The sequence below is a fragment of the Liolophura sinensis genome, chromosome 6 (assembly GCF_032854445.1).
Source record: "Liolophura sinensis isolate JHLJ2023 chromosome 6, CUHK_Ljap_v2, whole genome shotgun sequence".
Classification (NCBI taxonomy): Eukaryota; Metazoa; Mollusca; class Polyplacophora; order Chitonida; family Chitonidae; genus Liolophura; species Liolophura sinensis.
The window spans coordinates 48,402,517-48,419,974 of record NC_088300.1 but is presented as its reverse complement, the minus strand read 5'-3'; the positions used below and the strand labels follow the sequence as shown (position 1 = coordinate 48,419,974).

The window sequence follows — 17,458 nt, the reverse complement described above, 5'->3', positions numbered from 1 at the left end:
TGGCATTCCTGAATGTTTCATGTTTTCATTGTCACAAGCGAGCAAGGCACGATTCATCGGTGTTCCTGGAATATTTCCAACTACTCGAAAAATTTCGATTTTAGAGGCTCTTATCGAATAACATAAGAATAACATTCTTATCGAATACAAAGAAATATCAGACAATGCCTTGCATGTAGAATTATTTACAACATACGTCCGTGCATTTCACTATTCCTCAATGATACCTGTTGAACTATTTCAGCTGTTTTCATCAAACTTGTAGCACATTTGCACATAGTCTAGACTGTGTCTTTATTCTGTAAGATGGGTGGGAAGTTGGAGGTCACTTGACCACTCTTTCGTGTTGAAAACAAAATGGTGGTTTAATGTTAAAGCATTGAGTAAAAAGTAACTTTTTACCACTTTGCTGGCCTGGTGAAAGCTCTTCAGAAATACTCAGACTATCTGTAAAGCTGACAGTTATACAAATCCACTAGATACTTGATAACTGACAGCAATTCAAAAATAGGCATTTTCCTGTGCAAAAATGTTAGGAGGACCATTTTCTTCACCTATGCTGTTTGTTACTAAGGAGATCTCTAGCTTCCAATCCGTCCTACATAATGGCTCCTCTCTGCACTTGTCCTATTAGCCACACCCAGTCCTAGATGTCGCTGTTCGTGGTAGTTTAATGGGGAACTCATAAAACTCCTTCCTGCCTGTATCAAGACAGTCCAAAGCTGTGAACTCATGAATTCTTCCCTTTATTACGTCACAATTATCAGTGTATATGTGCTCATAAAACATATATAAAGTACACACGCACTGCAACGTGACAGAGGAAAACAATGTGTTCTACTGTCATGTGGACCTTCTACTGTCATGTGGACCTTCTACTGTCATGTGGACCTTCTATTGTCATGTGGACCTTCTGTGTGACTCGTCCTCAAGTCTAGCTCCTATTCAGATCAAACATATTTTTTTGCACAAAACCCATTCTTGTAGAATTTTCACCAGTATCAAATTGTACATAAATCCCTCACAAAAATCTTAATGCCTATCCTGTCTCGACTAATCTGGAAGCACAGATCATGACTGCTCTTAGTACGAAGAATATATCCATTCAATTTTCTGTCTTCATTCGCCATCATCTAGTGGCAACATAACTGGAGTAGTCTCCTTGGTAATCGAGATGTAAATTTCTGAACTATGGTGGATGGAGTACTAAAATTTAATGCATAATTGATATTTTGTTTTGATTTGCCTTACTCAAGGCCTCCTGATGTCACGATGAGATACTCATCAAGGCAGTCCTGGCCATGTCAAGATCAAATACTGATCAAGATTTGCCCTACTCAAGGCAGTCCTGACCATGTCAAGCTGAGATACTCATGAAGGTTTGCCCTACTTAAGGCAGTCCTGACCATGTCAAGATGAGCTACTCATCATGATGAGATATTCATCAATATGTGGGTGTGTGGGGAGGAGGAGTGGACTACTGTGGCAAAAAATGCTTCATGTGAATGAAACAATGTCAGAAATGTCCCTGCGGCTACACTTGTAAATACAGAGTCAGGCCACAGACATGTGCACAATCTAACCAAATCGTGTGCAAGAATCCAAGCTATTGTTTTTTATTGACCTTGACCTTTTTTCAAGGTTTTGGGCCTGTGACTCTGTTACTGTGCAACCTTTTATCTGACATTCAGTGCATTGCACAATATTTTTTAAATGCAGCTTCTACATTCGTAGTCTCAGCCCTATGGGGTTTCACTTACATCCCATACTGGCTTCATTCAGTTCTAAATTTCTAGGCTAGGTGTCTTAGACTCTGGGTATAACACGTTGTAAAAATATACGTGTTCCTCCTACTGGTATTATTTGGTAAAACTCATTATGTTTTCTTTTTCTTCCAAGAAATTTGATGATGATAATCAGGAGTTATATGATGAGATGGAAGAAGGCCAATCTGTCAGGACAGCAAAATTTTCACCCCCTCCCCCAATCACAGGAAGAGGGCTGCCACCACCACCACCAGCAAGAGATGCTGGTGCCCCACCTCTACCTACAGGGAGACAAGCCTTACCCATACTACAAGAACCTTCAGTCTATGAGGAAAGTGAAAAGGTACATGCACATGTATAGCCCTGGCTGGTCCTTCAGATGTAGATGGACCATATCTCTATAGTATTCAGGGCCTCCGTGGCTCAGTCGGTTAGCGCGCTAGTGCAGCGTAGTGACCCAGAAGCCTCTCACCAATGCAGTCGCTGTGAGTTCAAGACCAGCCTATGCTGGCTTCCTCTCCGGCCGTACAAGGGAAGGTCTGGCAGCAACCTGCTTATGGTTGTGGGTTTCCCCTGGGCTCTGCCTGGTTTCCATCCACCATAATGCTGGCCGCCGTCGTATAAGTGAAATATTCTTGACTACGGCATAAAACAACAATCAAAAAAAAAAAAAAAAACTGTAGTACTCAATCAAATTCTGGTTGCTAATATGCCCGTTTAGGTGGCCTTGTACCAAGTGTATCACGTGTGGAATAAGCTGGCCAGGTAATTGTCAGAGGCTAGTGGTTTACTCTTTGCACTGTACTGTCCTCAACCAGTGGTACTGAAGGCTTTCATATAAGTAACATGTTCCTAAATACCTTGACACATAACCATGACAAGTGCACGTTCAACACTGCTCTTGGATAGAGAGTTTGTGGATTCCCACATGCCCGTTTCTCATTTGCTTGTGACAATATAGGATCAGTGATGCCTGTGTTCTCACATTCTTTGCAGACTATTCGTCTTCCAGCAGTATGTTGTACATACGTCTCATGGAAAAACTGGCTAGAAAACCCATTGGTGTGTGCTGGATTTTGTTGATCTGTGTTACTCAAATTACTTGGACGGAACTGGACAAGCTGAATGGACACCTTGTGTCACATGACTATAGTTCAGGGCAGATGTTACCTTTGTTAAGTGAGTGGCCCATGTTAAAAGATAGGAAATCGATATGTGACCATCAGACAGACAGGCAGACAGATAGACAGACAGACTGACAGACAGACAGACAGACAGATACACAGACAGACAGACAAACAGATAGACAGATAGACAGAAGGACAAAGTGGATTATTGAGCTGCTTATCACACCTAAAAACCATGTGAAATTTTGTTACAGAGAAGTGAGTCTCCTGGAAATTATTATGACCCTGATGAAATGCAAGGTAAATTCCTTCACATGTTCAGGTATATGCACCAGGCCTTAACAAAGCTTCACTGTTTTCACATGGAATCCCACCCAAATTAGCAAATGTCATTTACGAAATGTAAGTTCTGACATTATAATCCAAGAAACTGTCATTACCAAAACAAAAAGATTTGCAAAGGCGAGCCTGTGTTGTCACCATTCTTCCATGTGTTTGTGGGGAAAATCAGTTAGTACTTGAATAGTGAAAATTGTAAATCGATGCATAAAATCATATTTGATTGTACCAGAAGACCATAATCATATCTTAAGTGAATGTCCTTGCAGTTTCTAATGTTTATTAAGATACTTGAAGCAATAGTTATTTTAACCATACTTTATTTGGATCACAGAATAAAAGTAGGTATAACACTTATAACATTATTACTGTTTACTTATGTGGAGTCGACTGGTTTACACCAACATAAACTTAAATAATGGGAAGAAAACTGAATATACTGAACTGACTTAAAAGTAGGAAAGTCATAGTGTGTCGGCCATCACATAATTTACATTAAAATGGCCTGATAAGTCTATTCATATGAAAGAGATATGATATCAAAGATTATATGTACATCATAAAACCAGGTGTACATATACAAGTATAGATATTACATTAATTGTTTAATCTTTAATAATTTTGTAAACACTCAAAACAATTACCAAGCAATAGTTCTCTCAAAAGACTTTTTGGGATAAACTTAAGAGAAAAAAGAATCATACAAAACCATTTGTAACTTACAATGCATGTTTTCTTGTTTACACCTCATATGTATTTCTTTTTCAACTAGTCAGCACCAGATAGTAGTCTAGGGCACACATTTATATAGGCCTATTTGACCAGGTATAGGATATTTTATTGCTCACAATTATAAAAAAAAAAAAAAATTATATATTTTCACTTGATAAGTTTCTGCTGCAGATGTTTGGAGTGAAAGTACAGTACCACAATCTGATTGGTTGATACATAACAGAATAGAAAATGCCAATCCAGATTTTAGCTAATTCTGCACTTGTACCAGTCAAAGTATTGAAGTATGCAGAAAGTCCTGATTTGACATGAACAGCAACATGCTTGATAGTGCCACTAAAAGTATTAGTGTATGGTGGGTTGATACTGTAGTTTTCCAGACTGTCATTTGGAAATGTTACAGATCAGAAGGAAGGATGGTTACACCAGGACTCTAATGAAGAAAGCAGTGTAAGTTGCAGTTTATGTCTTGTCAAAGGCTGTTTTTAGAATGTACAATTCAAGACAGGCTTAACTGTTTTAGGTGCACTAGTAGCTCGCTAGCGGTTTGTGTGTGGTGAGCTTGAAGAAAACTGGGGCGCTAGTGATTAACTGATTAGTATATTCAGAAAGTGGAATGCCATGTACATCAGGCCTTGGGCCGCATTTACGTAGGCATGGTGCAACATTATGCCCAAAGCAAACCCACCTTGGAACTATGAGTGCATAAATGCCATCATGTTTTTTCGCATTTGTAGTTGTGGAGAAAATGTTGCACCTTGGTCATTAGCTGGCACCCTTAATAGTTTCAGCTTTAATCTTAACATGCTTTGTTTGTGTACATGTATTAATGTTCCACTTTAGGCCATCCTCAAAATATATTCTATGTGGATAACTCAACCAACCCTCCAGAAAAGGATGCTGCTCTTAAGTTTGCATTGGACTTTGGGATTTCTTTAAAACGCCTATCACTTTCCGTAGTGAGAAAAAAAAATTCCCCTCTGACTAACCCTATTGTTTGTGATGAGATTATGTTACCCCAAACAAATAATTCTTTAAGCCTGGCTTTATCTCTTGCAAACAAGGATTACTAATTTAACGTTGTTGTGAGGTTCTGTATTAATTGTGTGTGTTCTATGGAAGTTAATTTGCTTGGTGTAGTGTTGAGAGCTTGAAGGTACTGTATCATGAGTGAGCTTGAATTCTTTTGGGTAAGTTGAACACAAGGTGCTGATCAAGGTGTTTCATGAAAATCAGTCGCCAGTAAATGATCAAAATGTGAAGATTATACCTTACAAATAGGCAACATTGTGATAACCACACACTTACAAACAGGTCAAAATGAAAATAACTATAATCACTGACAATTGGGTAAAGATTGTTATGTTCTGACATTGAGGGTAATGTGAAATTTGTATTAAGTAAGGTAGCTGAGGAAAATGTGTTCAGGTTACACATGAATATTGAGTGAAAATTTTACTGTAAATTTTGGGTGAATCAGAAATGTCATATAGGCCCACTTTTTCATGTGTGAGTTACATATATACACATTACTGACACTGTTTTACATCTTGTTTTGGCATTTTTTTCTGCTGTTAATTCTTTTTCATTATAATGGGGTTCTCTTTCCAGTGAAATCATGACATATATATATGTGGGTCTCAGCTGACAGTAATTATTGGGCAGGAATGTTTGCCTTTGCCCATTCACCCCTAGTGGTGTATCTGCTTAGGTGGAGGGAGGATAAATGGCTGCTATAACAAACATAACAACAGTGAAGAATGACATTATTCTGACACTCCACTTTTCAGGTCCAAGCTGCTAATCGAGTGTTCTTGTAAGAACAGGAATAACTGTTAATTAAGGAAATAAGGGAAATTGTATGAAGGATACCAGAATTTGTTCAGCTTGTACCTGAATCATATAACATGAAAAAGGCTCTCCATTTCTTGCTTTAGTCGTCCTGTTTAACCGCTCACATATAACCATACAGGCTTAAATATCACTTTGTTGCAGACTATGATGCAAGGTCATTGGTCCATTCCATCAGCGCCTTCCTTGCCTAGGAGATTACCTGCACAACCAGTAGTATGTAATGCCGTGCCATTTTCAAACACCATATTCTTCAATGCTGACAACTTGAAACGTCCTCCATGAGGCTAATTTGTAGATTGGTTTGAGTTTTTGTCAGCAGTTGACAATTAATTACCATGTACCATCTATTGATGTCACATGACTGAAAAATTGTTAAGTACGACTTTAGACCTCAAGCATTCATTCATTCGTTCCACTGAACATGTTTAAACTTCACCAGTTTAGACTACATGGCAGTGGACCATCGGCGATACATCATTGCTGGTGGCTGCGTTCTCATACAGCCGGCAGGGACCACAGGTGGGGGACTGTTGGCTCTCTGAGAACCAGGCTTAACACATGATATACCGTTTTAAGTGATCTCTTCAGAGATGAGCTTGACAAATCTTTGCTGAGCTTTATAAAACTGTCAACATCAGTGGCTAAATAGCGTATATTACGTGTAGGTATATAGATTTGATTAATAAAGTACACTAATTATGATGGAACCGATTTACTGACGCTTTTCTAACTGCTTGTTTGACAGTAATCTTGTGTTAAAAATATTATGCCTTTTAAATGTATTCTGATATGTTGTTCAGATGTTTGTCGTACATGTAGGTGGAGTTCAACTAAATAGACTAAAAGCAAATGATAAGCTTGTGTGCAGTTAGTATCCTCTGTAGATGGGCCATTGCATTTGATGGAAATGTGCCATCAAGGCAGTATCAAGGACAAGTTTGGCAAACTGAGAGTCAACAGGTCTGTTGTAACAATAACTTTGTGGAAACCTTGGGTAACGCATTTGAGACCACATTGTATTGAATCAGGAATGGTATAAAAGATGTCTATATAAAAGATCATATTAACTGGAGAGATGTATTATGAAGTGAAAGCTAAATTTATATATTTCACGAAAATGTGTTTCACCTTAAATTTATCACTTTCAAGGGACACATTTAGCTTGATTCTGATTGATTCATCCACCTTATAGGCCACTTACAAGTTTTTTGTGAAGTTTGATTACTTTCTTATCAGAAAATGTAAGTGTTTTCATCAACTATATAATTTTAAGGCCTATATGTGGTTCTGAAAGTACATTTTTGTGCACCAAACTTTCGGTGAAAAGTAAATGTGATAAACTGAAATGTTTACTTATGGATTGTAGAAATTGACATGCAAGGATTTCATGATAAATACCAGACTGAAAGGTTGGTATTTAATGTCTTCCTCAGAGACACCTCTCAAAAGAGTCATGGGATTAATGGAACCTTTTTCGATCAGTTTTAAACATAAATAAATGAAGTGTTTGCATGTATGAAAAATCCATTTTCATCATTTGTTTTGTGGTTGCAATGCTAACTGAAGGTTTATTTATCTTTTTCAGCAAGATGAGTATGAAGAAGGTGAATATTAGTTTATATAGAAACCATCTCCTAAAAGCAAATCCAAGAGAGCCATAGAAACGTACCATTGTTCTGGTATCCAAGATATTGACAATGGTATTAATGGGTTCAAAAGAATATGTTTTTATTAAAAGCCTTCACATCACAGGGGCATGTTGAATGAAAAGAAAGAAAATGTTAATCAGTGTTATAATCTAAACATATCATCTTTATTTGAATAGAAGCAAGTATTTCTTTACAAAAATGATATGAGAGCATCACTCTAGCCAAGTGAATACCAGTAATGGAGTCTGATACAAGAAGTACTGAATACCAGTAATGGAGTCTGATACAAGAAGTAGTGAATACCAGTAATGGAGTCATAATGTTTGGGTATTCACTTGTTTATAAGAACTCAAAATAAAAAGTGATGAATTCAAATTGAGCCCAGGTCATCCAAAACGATTTTTGCACAGAGCCAATATTCAAAATTTCAAATACATAAATGATTGATTGTTCTATTTTATCCACTTTCATGTTATTTCATAAGACTATACATGTAATCTAATACACTCCACACCTTTAAATCATATTGGATGGCCGCAGTTTCTGTTCAGGTCATATAACTCTGAAGAGCTCAAACATTTGGACATTTTGTCCTCTGCACTAACTATAAAGGCTTTGGGCAGATGTTGAGCATGAATACAATAAGTAATGAAAAAAGTATTATCTCCATCATGATCAACTAAGAGAAAACTACTGATGTGTTTTTCAGCAGACTTACCTCCCCCTCCAGCTGATTTCTTCGTACCCTCTACCTCCCGGCCTGCCCTACCAGACAAGCCAACGACTTCCAAGACACTTCTGACCCAGAAGATCGACGGTTTTGACCCATCACAAATCCTCAAGGTCAAATTGAAGAAGGTAGAGCGCAACACACCAAACAAGGGAGCTCAGAAATCAGAAGAACTGAAAAATGATTTTCGTGCAGTTCTTCATAAGACTCCCCAGAGTAAAGAGAGTTGTCCACCAGTTCAACCATTACAACCTCCAACCCTAAAAAAGAAGAATGTGACCCCGAATGAAGAGAAAACTGTGAACACTGAAGAGGTGAAGGCTTTTTCAAAGCCCAAACCTCCAATTCAGCCCCGTGAGGAGAAGACAGAGAAATCCGTAGTGGTCCCCAAGAAAGTATTAGGTAAGACAAAATTCTATATAATACTCTGCAGGTTCGGATGTAGAAAAGGTGAAAGGTGTGAATTGATGTGTTAGTGGGGTACTTGTAAAATTCCTTCCGGTCTGTATCAAGACAGTCCAGAGCTGTGAACTCATTTGTTCTTTCCTTTATTACATCACCATTATCGGTTTATGTGTGCTCACAAAACATATATGAAGAACACACGTACTGCAATGTCTCAGAAGAGAAGGATGTGTTATACTGTCTTGTGGGCGTTCTGTGTAGCTTGTCCTCAGTCTGCCATTGTGACCATACTTAAAGAAATTCCGTCTTAAATACAGCGTATTAATGTTGGCAGGCTGCAGTTGGAGAGCCCATACATTTTCCTGAAATTGAACAACATGGTCTGAATTCAGTGACAGTGATACATGTTACTGGTGCATAGACTAGCTGTAGTCAACTCCATATTAAAACCGATAAGGTGTTTGACTTACGTCGTGCAACTATTGGTAGAGTGTATGGCTTTGATTTTTGTATGTTACTGATATCTAAGATGCTCATTGGTCATAATTAAGCAGAATAATTAATCTTTTGAAAGATTTTATAATAAAAGTTTATTCAGTACTAATTTGTTGTTGTTGGTTTTTTTCTTTCACAACATGTTGGATATGGGAATATAGTCCCCACATGAACACTGCTGTCCAGTGAAAAGTGGAGCATGTTGTCTGATGCAACCTGTTTGCTGTTACAGTGTCACCACCCCCCGTGAATATGAGCAGTCATCCCCCACCCCAGAAAATCAGCACCCTGCCCCCACCACCGGAGCCCAAGGTAGCAGAGACACCACCCCCGGTAAAGACGGCAATGGTCAGACCTGAGAGGAAGCTACCCAAGCCTCCAGCAGAGGATAGTGATCACTTCGTAGAACCACCCGTATGTACTGGCCCTCGTGTGTCATGCTCTTTGCCAAAAAGGAATGTGGCATAAGTTTACATTATTATATTGTACATGAAAACTTTTTATGAATTCATATTCATGAAAGGCAAGTCTCCGTTTCTCATAATGAGCTGTGTTGACAAAACACAAAGACCTCATACAGGCCTCCGTGGTTAGCGTGTCAGCATGGTGCAATGACCCAGGAGCCTCACACCAATGCGGTGACTTTTGGAAGTCCAGCTCATGCTCACTTCCTCTCTGGCTGTATGTGGGAAGATTTGTTATCAACCTGCGGAAGGTCTTGTTTTTCCCCTGAGGTCTGCCAGTTTCCTCCTACCATAATGCTGGCCGCAGTTGTATAAGTGAAATAATCTTGAGTATGGCATAAAACACCTATCAAATAAATAAATAAATAAATAAAAACCTCATTACTGGAGGACTCAGGTTTGATCTGGAATCAGGTCAGGTTGTTATTTTGTAAAGTAGTGATAAGACAGGAAAGTTGTATATCTGTCACACCTGTCTGTCTGTCTGTCTGTTACACGTTTGTCTGTCTGTCTGTAACACGTATGTCTGTCTGTCACAACTGTATGTCTGTCTGTCAAATCAGTTCGTCTCCCTCAGTCATTTTGGCTTGGTTGTCTCACCTTTCACTTTGAGATGCAGATACTGAGAATGTGTATCATTTTAAAAGGTGATTTCTTCAACTGATACCATTTTAACCATAATAAAAAAAATCTGAAGTTGGATATGTATTGCATGTTAGTTTTGTACACTGATTCAGGGCACTTTCTCTCGGTATTTAGGACCCACTGGATATGTATCCATGGTATCACGGGATGATTGAGCGTGATGAAACGAGGAATCGGCTTAACAGTGAACCAGGGGTAAGCCACCTGATGCCTTTCCTAAACACTTCTAACTTTTGGTTCAAAATATTGAATATTTGTTTCCCAACCGCTTCCAAGGATCGAAGAAGATTGAAAAAAGAGAAAAGGTAAACGGGTACCACTTGTGGTGAGTAATGTTTGTTCTGAGTTTTTGTGTAAAATTCAAACTGAATAGTGGCAATACTGCTGAGCAACTTAAGTGTACTGCATGACAGGCGTACTGTAAACTGTTGTTGCCAAATATAGTGCCTAAGGTGGGTATTGTAAATGTAGTGTTTACAACCACTACAGTGGTTTTATTAATGTGTAAAGTGCTAGCTGTGCAGCCTTGGGAGTGGGATGTAGTGCAGTGAGTGTAAAGTTCTAGCTGTACTCCTAACCACGTTTAATGTTTGTTGTGTTGCATTTTTTGAAGACAGTTTGCCTTCCATCAGTGTTGCATACAAGTCTACATGGCACTCATGGGAAATTTTCACACGGTCAGCAAAAGAAGAGTGGTATACCCAAGGCGCTGGGGTTTCCACCACCAGGGCGATCTGGTTTCCTCATAGAAAGTGAAGAAGTTCCACATTAAAATAAGTTAGATAAATACTTAAATTAATTCAGTTATTTATTTGATTATTGTTTAAGATGATCCTCTCATCATCATAACCATTAGGCCTTGCACTTGGTTTGTGTTCAGCTATGTGCATCCAGGCTTAATCTGTTATCTTCAATATTAGGTCAACAAAAGATGAGGGAAAGTATTTAAACCTCTATATAGACAATTTGAACACTTGTCTCTGAAGAAAAACCTTGAACAATAATTGTCTTAACATTTAACAAAATCAAATTTTCTTTTGTAATTAGGACGGAGTGTTTCTGGTCAGGAAGAGTCGGAAAGGATCAGACACACAACCTTACACATTGGTTATTCTCTATGAGGAACACTTTTTTAATCTCAAAATACGCTGTCGTCCAGAGGACCAGAAGATTGCTTTAGGAGAAGAAAAAAGAGGGGAAATGGTAAGTAAACAGTTATCTCCCTTTACCACATTGTACACAGCTAACCTGCCTTAGTTGAAGAGTATCCCTCTTATGAGTAAGGTAAGTAGTTGCTGAAGACAGCATGCTCTTCAATGAGTACATCTGCATGTCACAATGAGATAAAACGCTTGTGAACTAGAAGTGAGCATTTCTGAACGGTGCCAGACTAATGGATGGTAATGGGTTTCCACTGGACTCTGGTTTCCTCCTACCATAATACTAGCTGCCATTGTAAAAGTGAACATTTTTTGAGTAAATAAAGCCAGGAAAGTAGTTGTCTCTCTTTAACAGAGTGTGTCCTTTCATGTTTACATGTACATGTGACTATGTATAGATTTAAAGTTCATGAGCCTGTAGTACCTGTAGAGGTGTGGAAACTTCAACCATAGGACCTAAACAGCTTTAGTGAAACTGCCTCTCGCTTGTTTAGTTTTGGGGCAGAAAAGTTCATGAAAAATCACACAAACGATTTGGTGAGTGACATTGATGTCAAAGTCATTACATGTATCATGGTAACAGTTCATGAAAACGATTTATTGAGTGAAATTAATGTTGCATTTTAACCTTGGTAACAGTTCATGAAAACGATTTATTGAGTGAAATTAATGTTGCATTGTAACCTTGGTAACATTGAGGAAAATGATTTAGTCAGTGAAATTAATGTTGCATTGTAACCTTGGTAACAGTTCATGAAAATGATTTAGTCAGTGAAATTAATGTTGCATTGTAACCTAGGTAACATTTAGGAAAATGATTTAGTCAGTGCAATTTATGAAGTTTATTGTTTCTGGACTGATATACGCCTAAACTCTAGGATAAGTTGTGTTATCAGCTCAAGTTTGTTGAGTGATTGTTTATTTTGTCTTCCTCTGCTTCTTTCCAGGCCTTCAGTAGTGTGCCATCACTGATATCCTACCACAGAGACCACAATGTCATTCTTATTGGAAATCCAGGAGGCGAAACTAAACTTATAAAATATCCTAAAAGACCATATTAAAGCAAAAAGGTTTTTGTGAACCTGTGATATTGTTAATGCTAAAGCCTTACAATTGTTAGTTTCCTTTATGGAGATAAAAGTACACCACTGAAAACTCTATCTGAAAAATGCTTTGTGTATAGCTTTACAGCTTGTTCCTGGGAATAGAGTAGAGTTAATTTAATGTTCACTGAAGTTATTTTGTTTAATATTTACCTTTTTTTGTACTTGTTAAATATCTGACATAAAAGACTTTGCTAGGGTGGAAAAAAGTCCAGTGTATAGATTACCAGGCTTTATACTGGCAATGTGACATGTAATGGCCACCACAAACACTTGAGCTTTCCATGGACATAAAGGTGTAAAACATTCTGCAGGTATTGTCAGTGGTCTAGCAAATAAATATTACTGAAATATGAGTTTATTTTGCCTTCAATGGCTCATGTACAAATGTCTACATGACATGATCAAATGTCTACATGACATGATCAAATGTCTACATGACATGATCAAAGAGAACATTGTATGTCTCAGCTGTAGACTGATTTACTTCAGGCTGGCTTCTGTGTACAATGTCTCAATTTTTGTTTGTTTTTCTTCATGAACGTTAATGTTTACAGGTGGTTTCTAAGAAAGTACTGTATTTCACCTGAAGTCTGGTGTGTAAAAATGCACGTTCAGATCACCTTAGTTTCTCGAATAAGTAATCAGAATGAAACAAAATGTGTCATGTAAAAAATGCTGAATTTTAGGTTAAGTACAGTGTGTATTGAGCTGAACTTTTCATATCTCCTGCAGGTAAGAGCTTCTATGTTATCCTTGTTAACAAAATCTACAATGAAAACAACATGTCAGTTGGTACGATACAGTATGCATACAAGTATCGTGTCATATTTAGTTTGAATTTGTCAGTTGAGTTTGATTGAGAATTTTGGTCTGGTCTGATACACACAACAGGGCATTGTATTCAAAGAAGTGGATTGTTGAATCCCTTCATTCCACTTGGCAAATCAATTAATGATTACAACTAATCCAATTTCAATCCAAAGTGTAGGCAAGATGGGAAACCTTTGTATTGAGAACAAAGTTTGTCTTGTCATCATGAATACATGAACAGTTCAGTTTGTACTGTGAAGTTTGATAAACAACCAAATATAGCCATGTGATACAAGATCCAAGCTTCCGGTAGATAAGGTTGAACCAAGACAGTAGCCCCTGATACCATGTGTGCTTTCCACTCTGTTGGGATCTGGGGACTTTTCCTTTCAACTTTTCCAACCAAAATTTTGTGATTCTAAATCTGTCAAATAATTGAGCTCATGTTTGTTTATTGTATATTTGGTGTTAGATACAAAATACCACTGCGCTGTAATTGTTAATTTTGTATAACGTGTATATATTCATATATATATATATATATTCATATTCATATATATATATATATATATATATATATATATATATATATATATATATATTCACATATATTAGTTATTGCTCTCATTATTTTATAAACATTAAAAAGTTTGGAATAGTCTCTAATGCATAATTCAGCTAATGTTTCCTGCGACATAAGCCTTTATATATATCTTTTATGATTGAATCCAACTATGCATAATAATTGAACCTTTTTGTCATGATCATGTGTACATGCATTTTACTTGTACAGTGCTATATTTTTTTTAAATTTACACACTATTGTATAAATCTATTCAAAGTCTTGGCGAGATGTTTTAGCTGTTGTTAGAGAGTTAAATGTATTGTGCTATTGAAGAATTTAATTGACCATGTTTTGGAAAAATACCCAGAAAAACAGTTTTTTGTTAAGATCTGTAATTCATATGAAGCTAAGTATCGCGAACATTTTCATCAGCTATTAACAGTGAAAGAAATTTCCGCTCTTCAGATCATTTGGTGCAAAACTAATTATTTCAAGTTAAAAGATTTTTTCATGACCTAACATTTAAGAATTTTTTTTTTTTCAAATTATGATTTCCAGTAGTTTTATGAAAATTATCATAAATACCGTTATTAGCATTAAAGTTGCATAGTTTCCATTTAATATAACTAGTGCAACTTTACAAAAGCTGCGACTTCTTCCATATAGGATTTTATGTGGTCTCACGCTCAGACCTCAAGTTAAATGAATGCCCCAGGTTACAACATAGGACGTCAAAAATCTAACCGACAGACGGAACGGACGGCCTGTCTTTATATAGAAGGGCCTGTAATGTGTATGCCTTCCTTACGAAAGAAGATTACAGTGTTCACAGGAAATATTTTATTCTTTATTTGATGGTGTTTACAGATATTAGTTTTACTGTGTTTTTTTTTTTGCACTGTAAACTGGACCGAACAGCATCGCTACATACATATTTTTGTATTCCACATTTTTTGTATTCCACACTTATAGTTTGCAATTTTTGTATTACATATATGTCACATTTCATTGCTCTTAAAATAAAGTTAACAAAATCGTTTTTATAAGTATATAGCTAAGGAAAAGTGTTTATTCTTTTGTTCCAATGGGCCTTTTCAGTGAGAATTTGTTTTCTTTTTGTCCCGTTTTTTGCATTTAAATATAAGGTTACTCGAATCACTTGATTTTGTTGTCAGCAGTTTATCTTTCAAGCAGACAGCACGTACCTCGCTTGAGGTTCGAATATGAAACGTGGTGGCCGCCTGTTTGACGTAGTTTCAACTACTGGATTAGAAAAAGGTTTGCTAATTTAGGTTTTAACATCTTTAAAACCAGAATAATTTGTGGTAATAATAATGATTCAGTGTGTACCAAATATTAATATGGGCTGGACCTCATACGAACATGTGCCGAGCTCGACATACTAGGTGGAAAGGGGCTGTTTGATGGGTTAGTGCTGCTGGACGGACCTTCAGTCTGATAGTCCCAAACAATCTTATAGCCGAATAGTTTTGAGCGACCTGTCAAACACTACCGGTTAAATCTGTATGGAATCATGAAAAGTGTAATTCTTAGGTAGAGAAATTGCTCTTGTTCTTCACTAAATGGTATATTGATGATTGATGAGATTGAAACAAACCATATATATATAGCAGAGGCTGTGAGAGATAGTTACCCACCTCTGCTGGATTTAAAGGAAACTACAGACTTTCCAGATGGTACATCTTTTCTCGACCTATATTTGCACAGAGACCAAAACGGTTTCCTCTGGCACAGCTTGGATAGCAATTTACCGAAGGGCCCTGCATTTGACGTGTACATATCTCGCCTTGTAGCATCTGTTAGATCCTGTGTGTTATGTGACGATTTCAGTCAAGGTCACGAGTTATTACTGGAAAAACTAGTGTGTCAAGGGAATTCCATCAAACGCCTACACTCTTAAGTTTTTTAAGTTTTACAATGAGTATGATTCTGTTGTGAATGAGTATGGACAAAGTAGCCAGAATCTCTGGTGGTTTGCTTCATGATTGTGTCCAATTTCGCTTAAGCCGGCCTATTCGTCGTTTTTAATACACATACATATACACACACATGCATATTTTATCATCGACAACTTATACTCTAGTAAGGTACACGGTTTCAATACTGGTTTCACTCATGAATTCAGCCTATAGCATACCTTGCGTCTTTCAAATGTTAATGAAAACTGATGACAGCGTCTCTTTGAATGACTTCGGCCTAACTTTATATACTTTCTTAGTTCTTACGTCGTTTTGGGAATTAGTCTTGCGATTATTGACCTGAAAAGTCCTTATTGGTTGACAGCTGGTATACGATTGTTTGTTTCGACGCATAGACTCTTCCTGATCCACCAGGATGAACGTGTCCTGATGCCCAACTTGCGATTCAGTGTAAAGCTAAAATTGCGAGAGTTCTGTCTTAACATCAAATATGGTATGAGTACCTCATTTCAACTCATATAATGTTCACAAAAAAGCGTTCAAATCAGAATACATGTGCTGTAAATCAGCTTCGTGGGTTTCCCCGGAACTCTGCCTGGTTTCCTTCTACCATGATACTGGCCACCGTTTGAAAATATTGAAATATTATTCACCAACCAAAAATAAATCAATAAATGGGTCACTGCGGGATTATGACTCCAATTTATGCATTCAAAACCCAGCACTCTACCAGCTGAGTAAAGGGGAAATTGTCACCTGCTACTGCTAGTGTAGCCTAGGCACGTGAGAGCTACCGGGTTTCTTCCAAGACACACCCGTGTTCTCAGCGCCACAGTCCCATGCATCTCGGGGTCGTGTTTAGTCATGTTACCTGCATGTATGCAGAGCCCGGGAGAAACCAGTGACCACCTGCAGGTTCTTAGCATTCACCACGGTCACATTAATGAGGGGCTTCTTGGGCATTGCGCTGCGCTAGCACACTAACCACAAGGTCACAAAGGCATATACATGTTAATGGTTCGTGGCATCAAAGTGTGGTATTATGAATTTGATGTCATTTTTCCAACGACAAATTTAGCAACTGGTAGTGTTCTTTTCCAACGCCTACAAGTCAAAGCGCATCTCCAGTTGTTCAATATTCACACGGAACGGCATAAATTTTCTGTAGAATTATAGGTCTTCTAAAAGCACACTAGTAGACGCCTCTATCTTCGGTATCATTTTTATGTTGTCACGTTTTCGCGTTCTTTGGACGTCACAGACATTATTTGTTTGTGCAAACCATTACATCTGCACACTTTGAGCTAAACTCATATGCTGTTGGCAATTCCCGTTGGTGAAGGTGTCTTGTCCATCATAGTCCTGGCTGACAACACCAAGTCCTTCCCTGTGTAATGCGCTGTGCACGCGCCGGTGTTTACTGTTGCTATTTCGCAAGGCAAATAGATAAGGTACCTTTATAACCGTTTATAACTTTCAACGCGTTAATGCAGTGTTCCTGTAAATTTGCTATGCGTCCTGTAAAATACATTATTGACGATGCGTCTACCTAATTATTAATACTGATCGTGGTTTCTGACCAGGATGTATATGTTAGTGGTACGGGGGAACTGTAGGCTAACTATGTCCACTTTTCCCTGGGTAGGAACCAACGTCTTGGTGAGAAAATCA

At 37.7% G+C, this 17,458-nt stretch overlaps 1 protein-coding gene across 4 annotated transcripts in view; it reads left to right on the top strand.

Moving 5' to 3' along the window:
- The window catches only part of LOC135466242 (bromodomain-containing protein 4-like), a 33,733-nt gene extending 19,930 nt beyond the window's left edge, over window positions 1-13,803 (top strand). The window contains exons 8-17 of one of the 4 annotated variants that reach the window (XM_064743650.1): window positions 1,900-2,109; window positions 3,148-3,193; window positions 4,368-4,414; window positions 5,960-6,031; window positions 7,404-7,422; window positions 8,180-8,599; window positions 9,330-9,511; window positions 10,321-10,401; window positions 11,254-11,409; window positions 12,314-13,803. In XM_064743650.1, the coding sequence (XP_064599720.1) occupies window positions 1,900-2,109; window positions 3,148-3,193; window positions 4,368-4,414; window positions 5,960-6,031; window positions 7,404-7,422; window positions 8,180-8,599; window positions 9,330-9,511; window positions 10,321-10,401; window positions 11,254-11,409; window positions 12,314-12,427 (1,347 nt within the window). In that variant the 3' untranslated portion in view covers window positions 12,428-13,803. Of the gene's footprint in view, window positions 1-1,899; window positions 2,110-3,147; window positions 3,194-4,367; window positions 4,415-5,959; window positions 6,032-7,403; window positions 7,423-8,176; window positions 8,600-9,329; window positions 9,512-10,320; window positions 10,402-11,253; window positions 11,410-12,313 lie in introns of all 4 variants that reach the window. The other 3 variants (XM_064743649.1, XM_064743652.1, XM_064743651.1) reach the window with 3 other exon arrangements.
- Window positions 13,804-17,458: the final 3,655 nt, after the last annotated feature.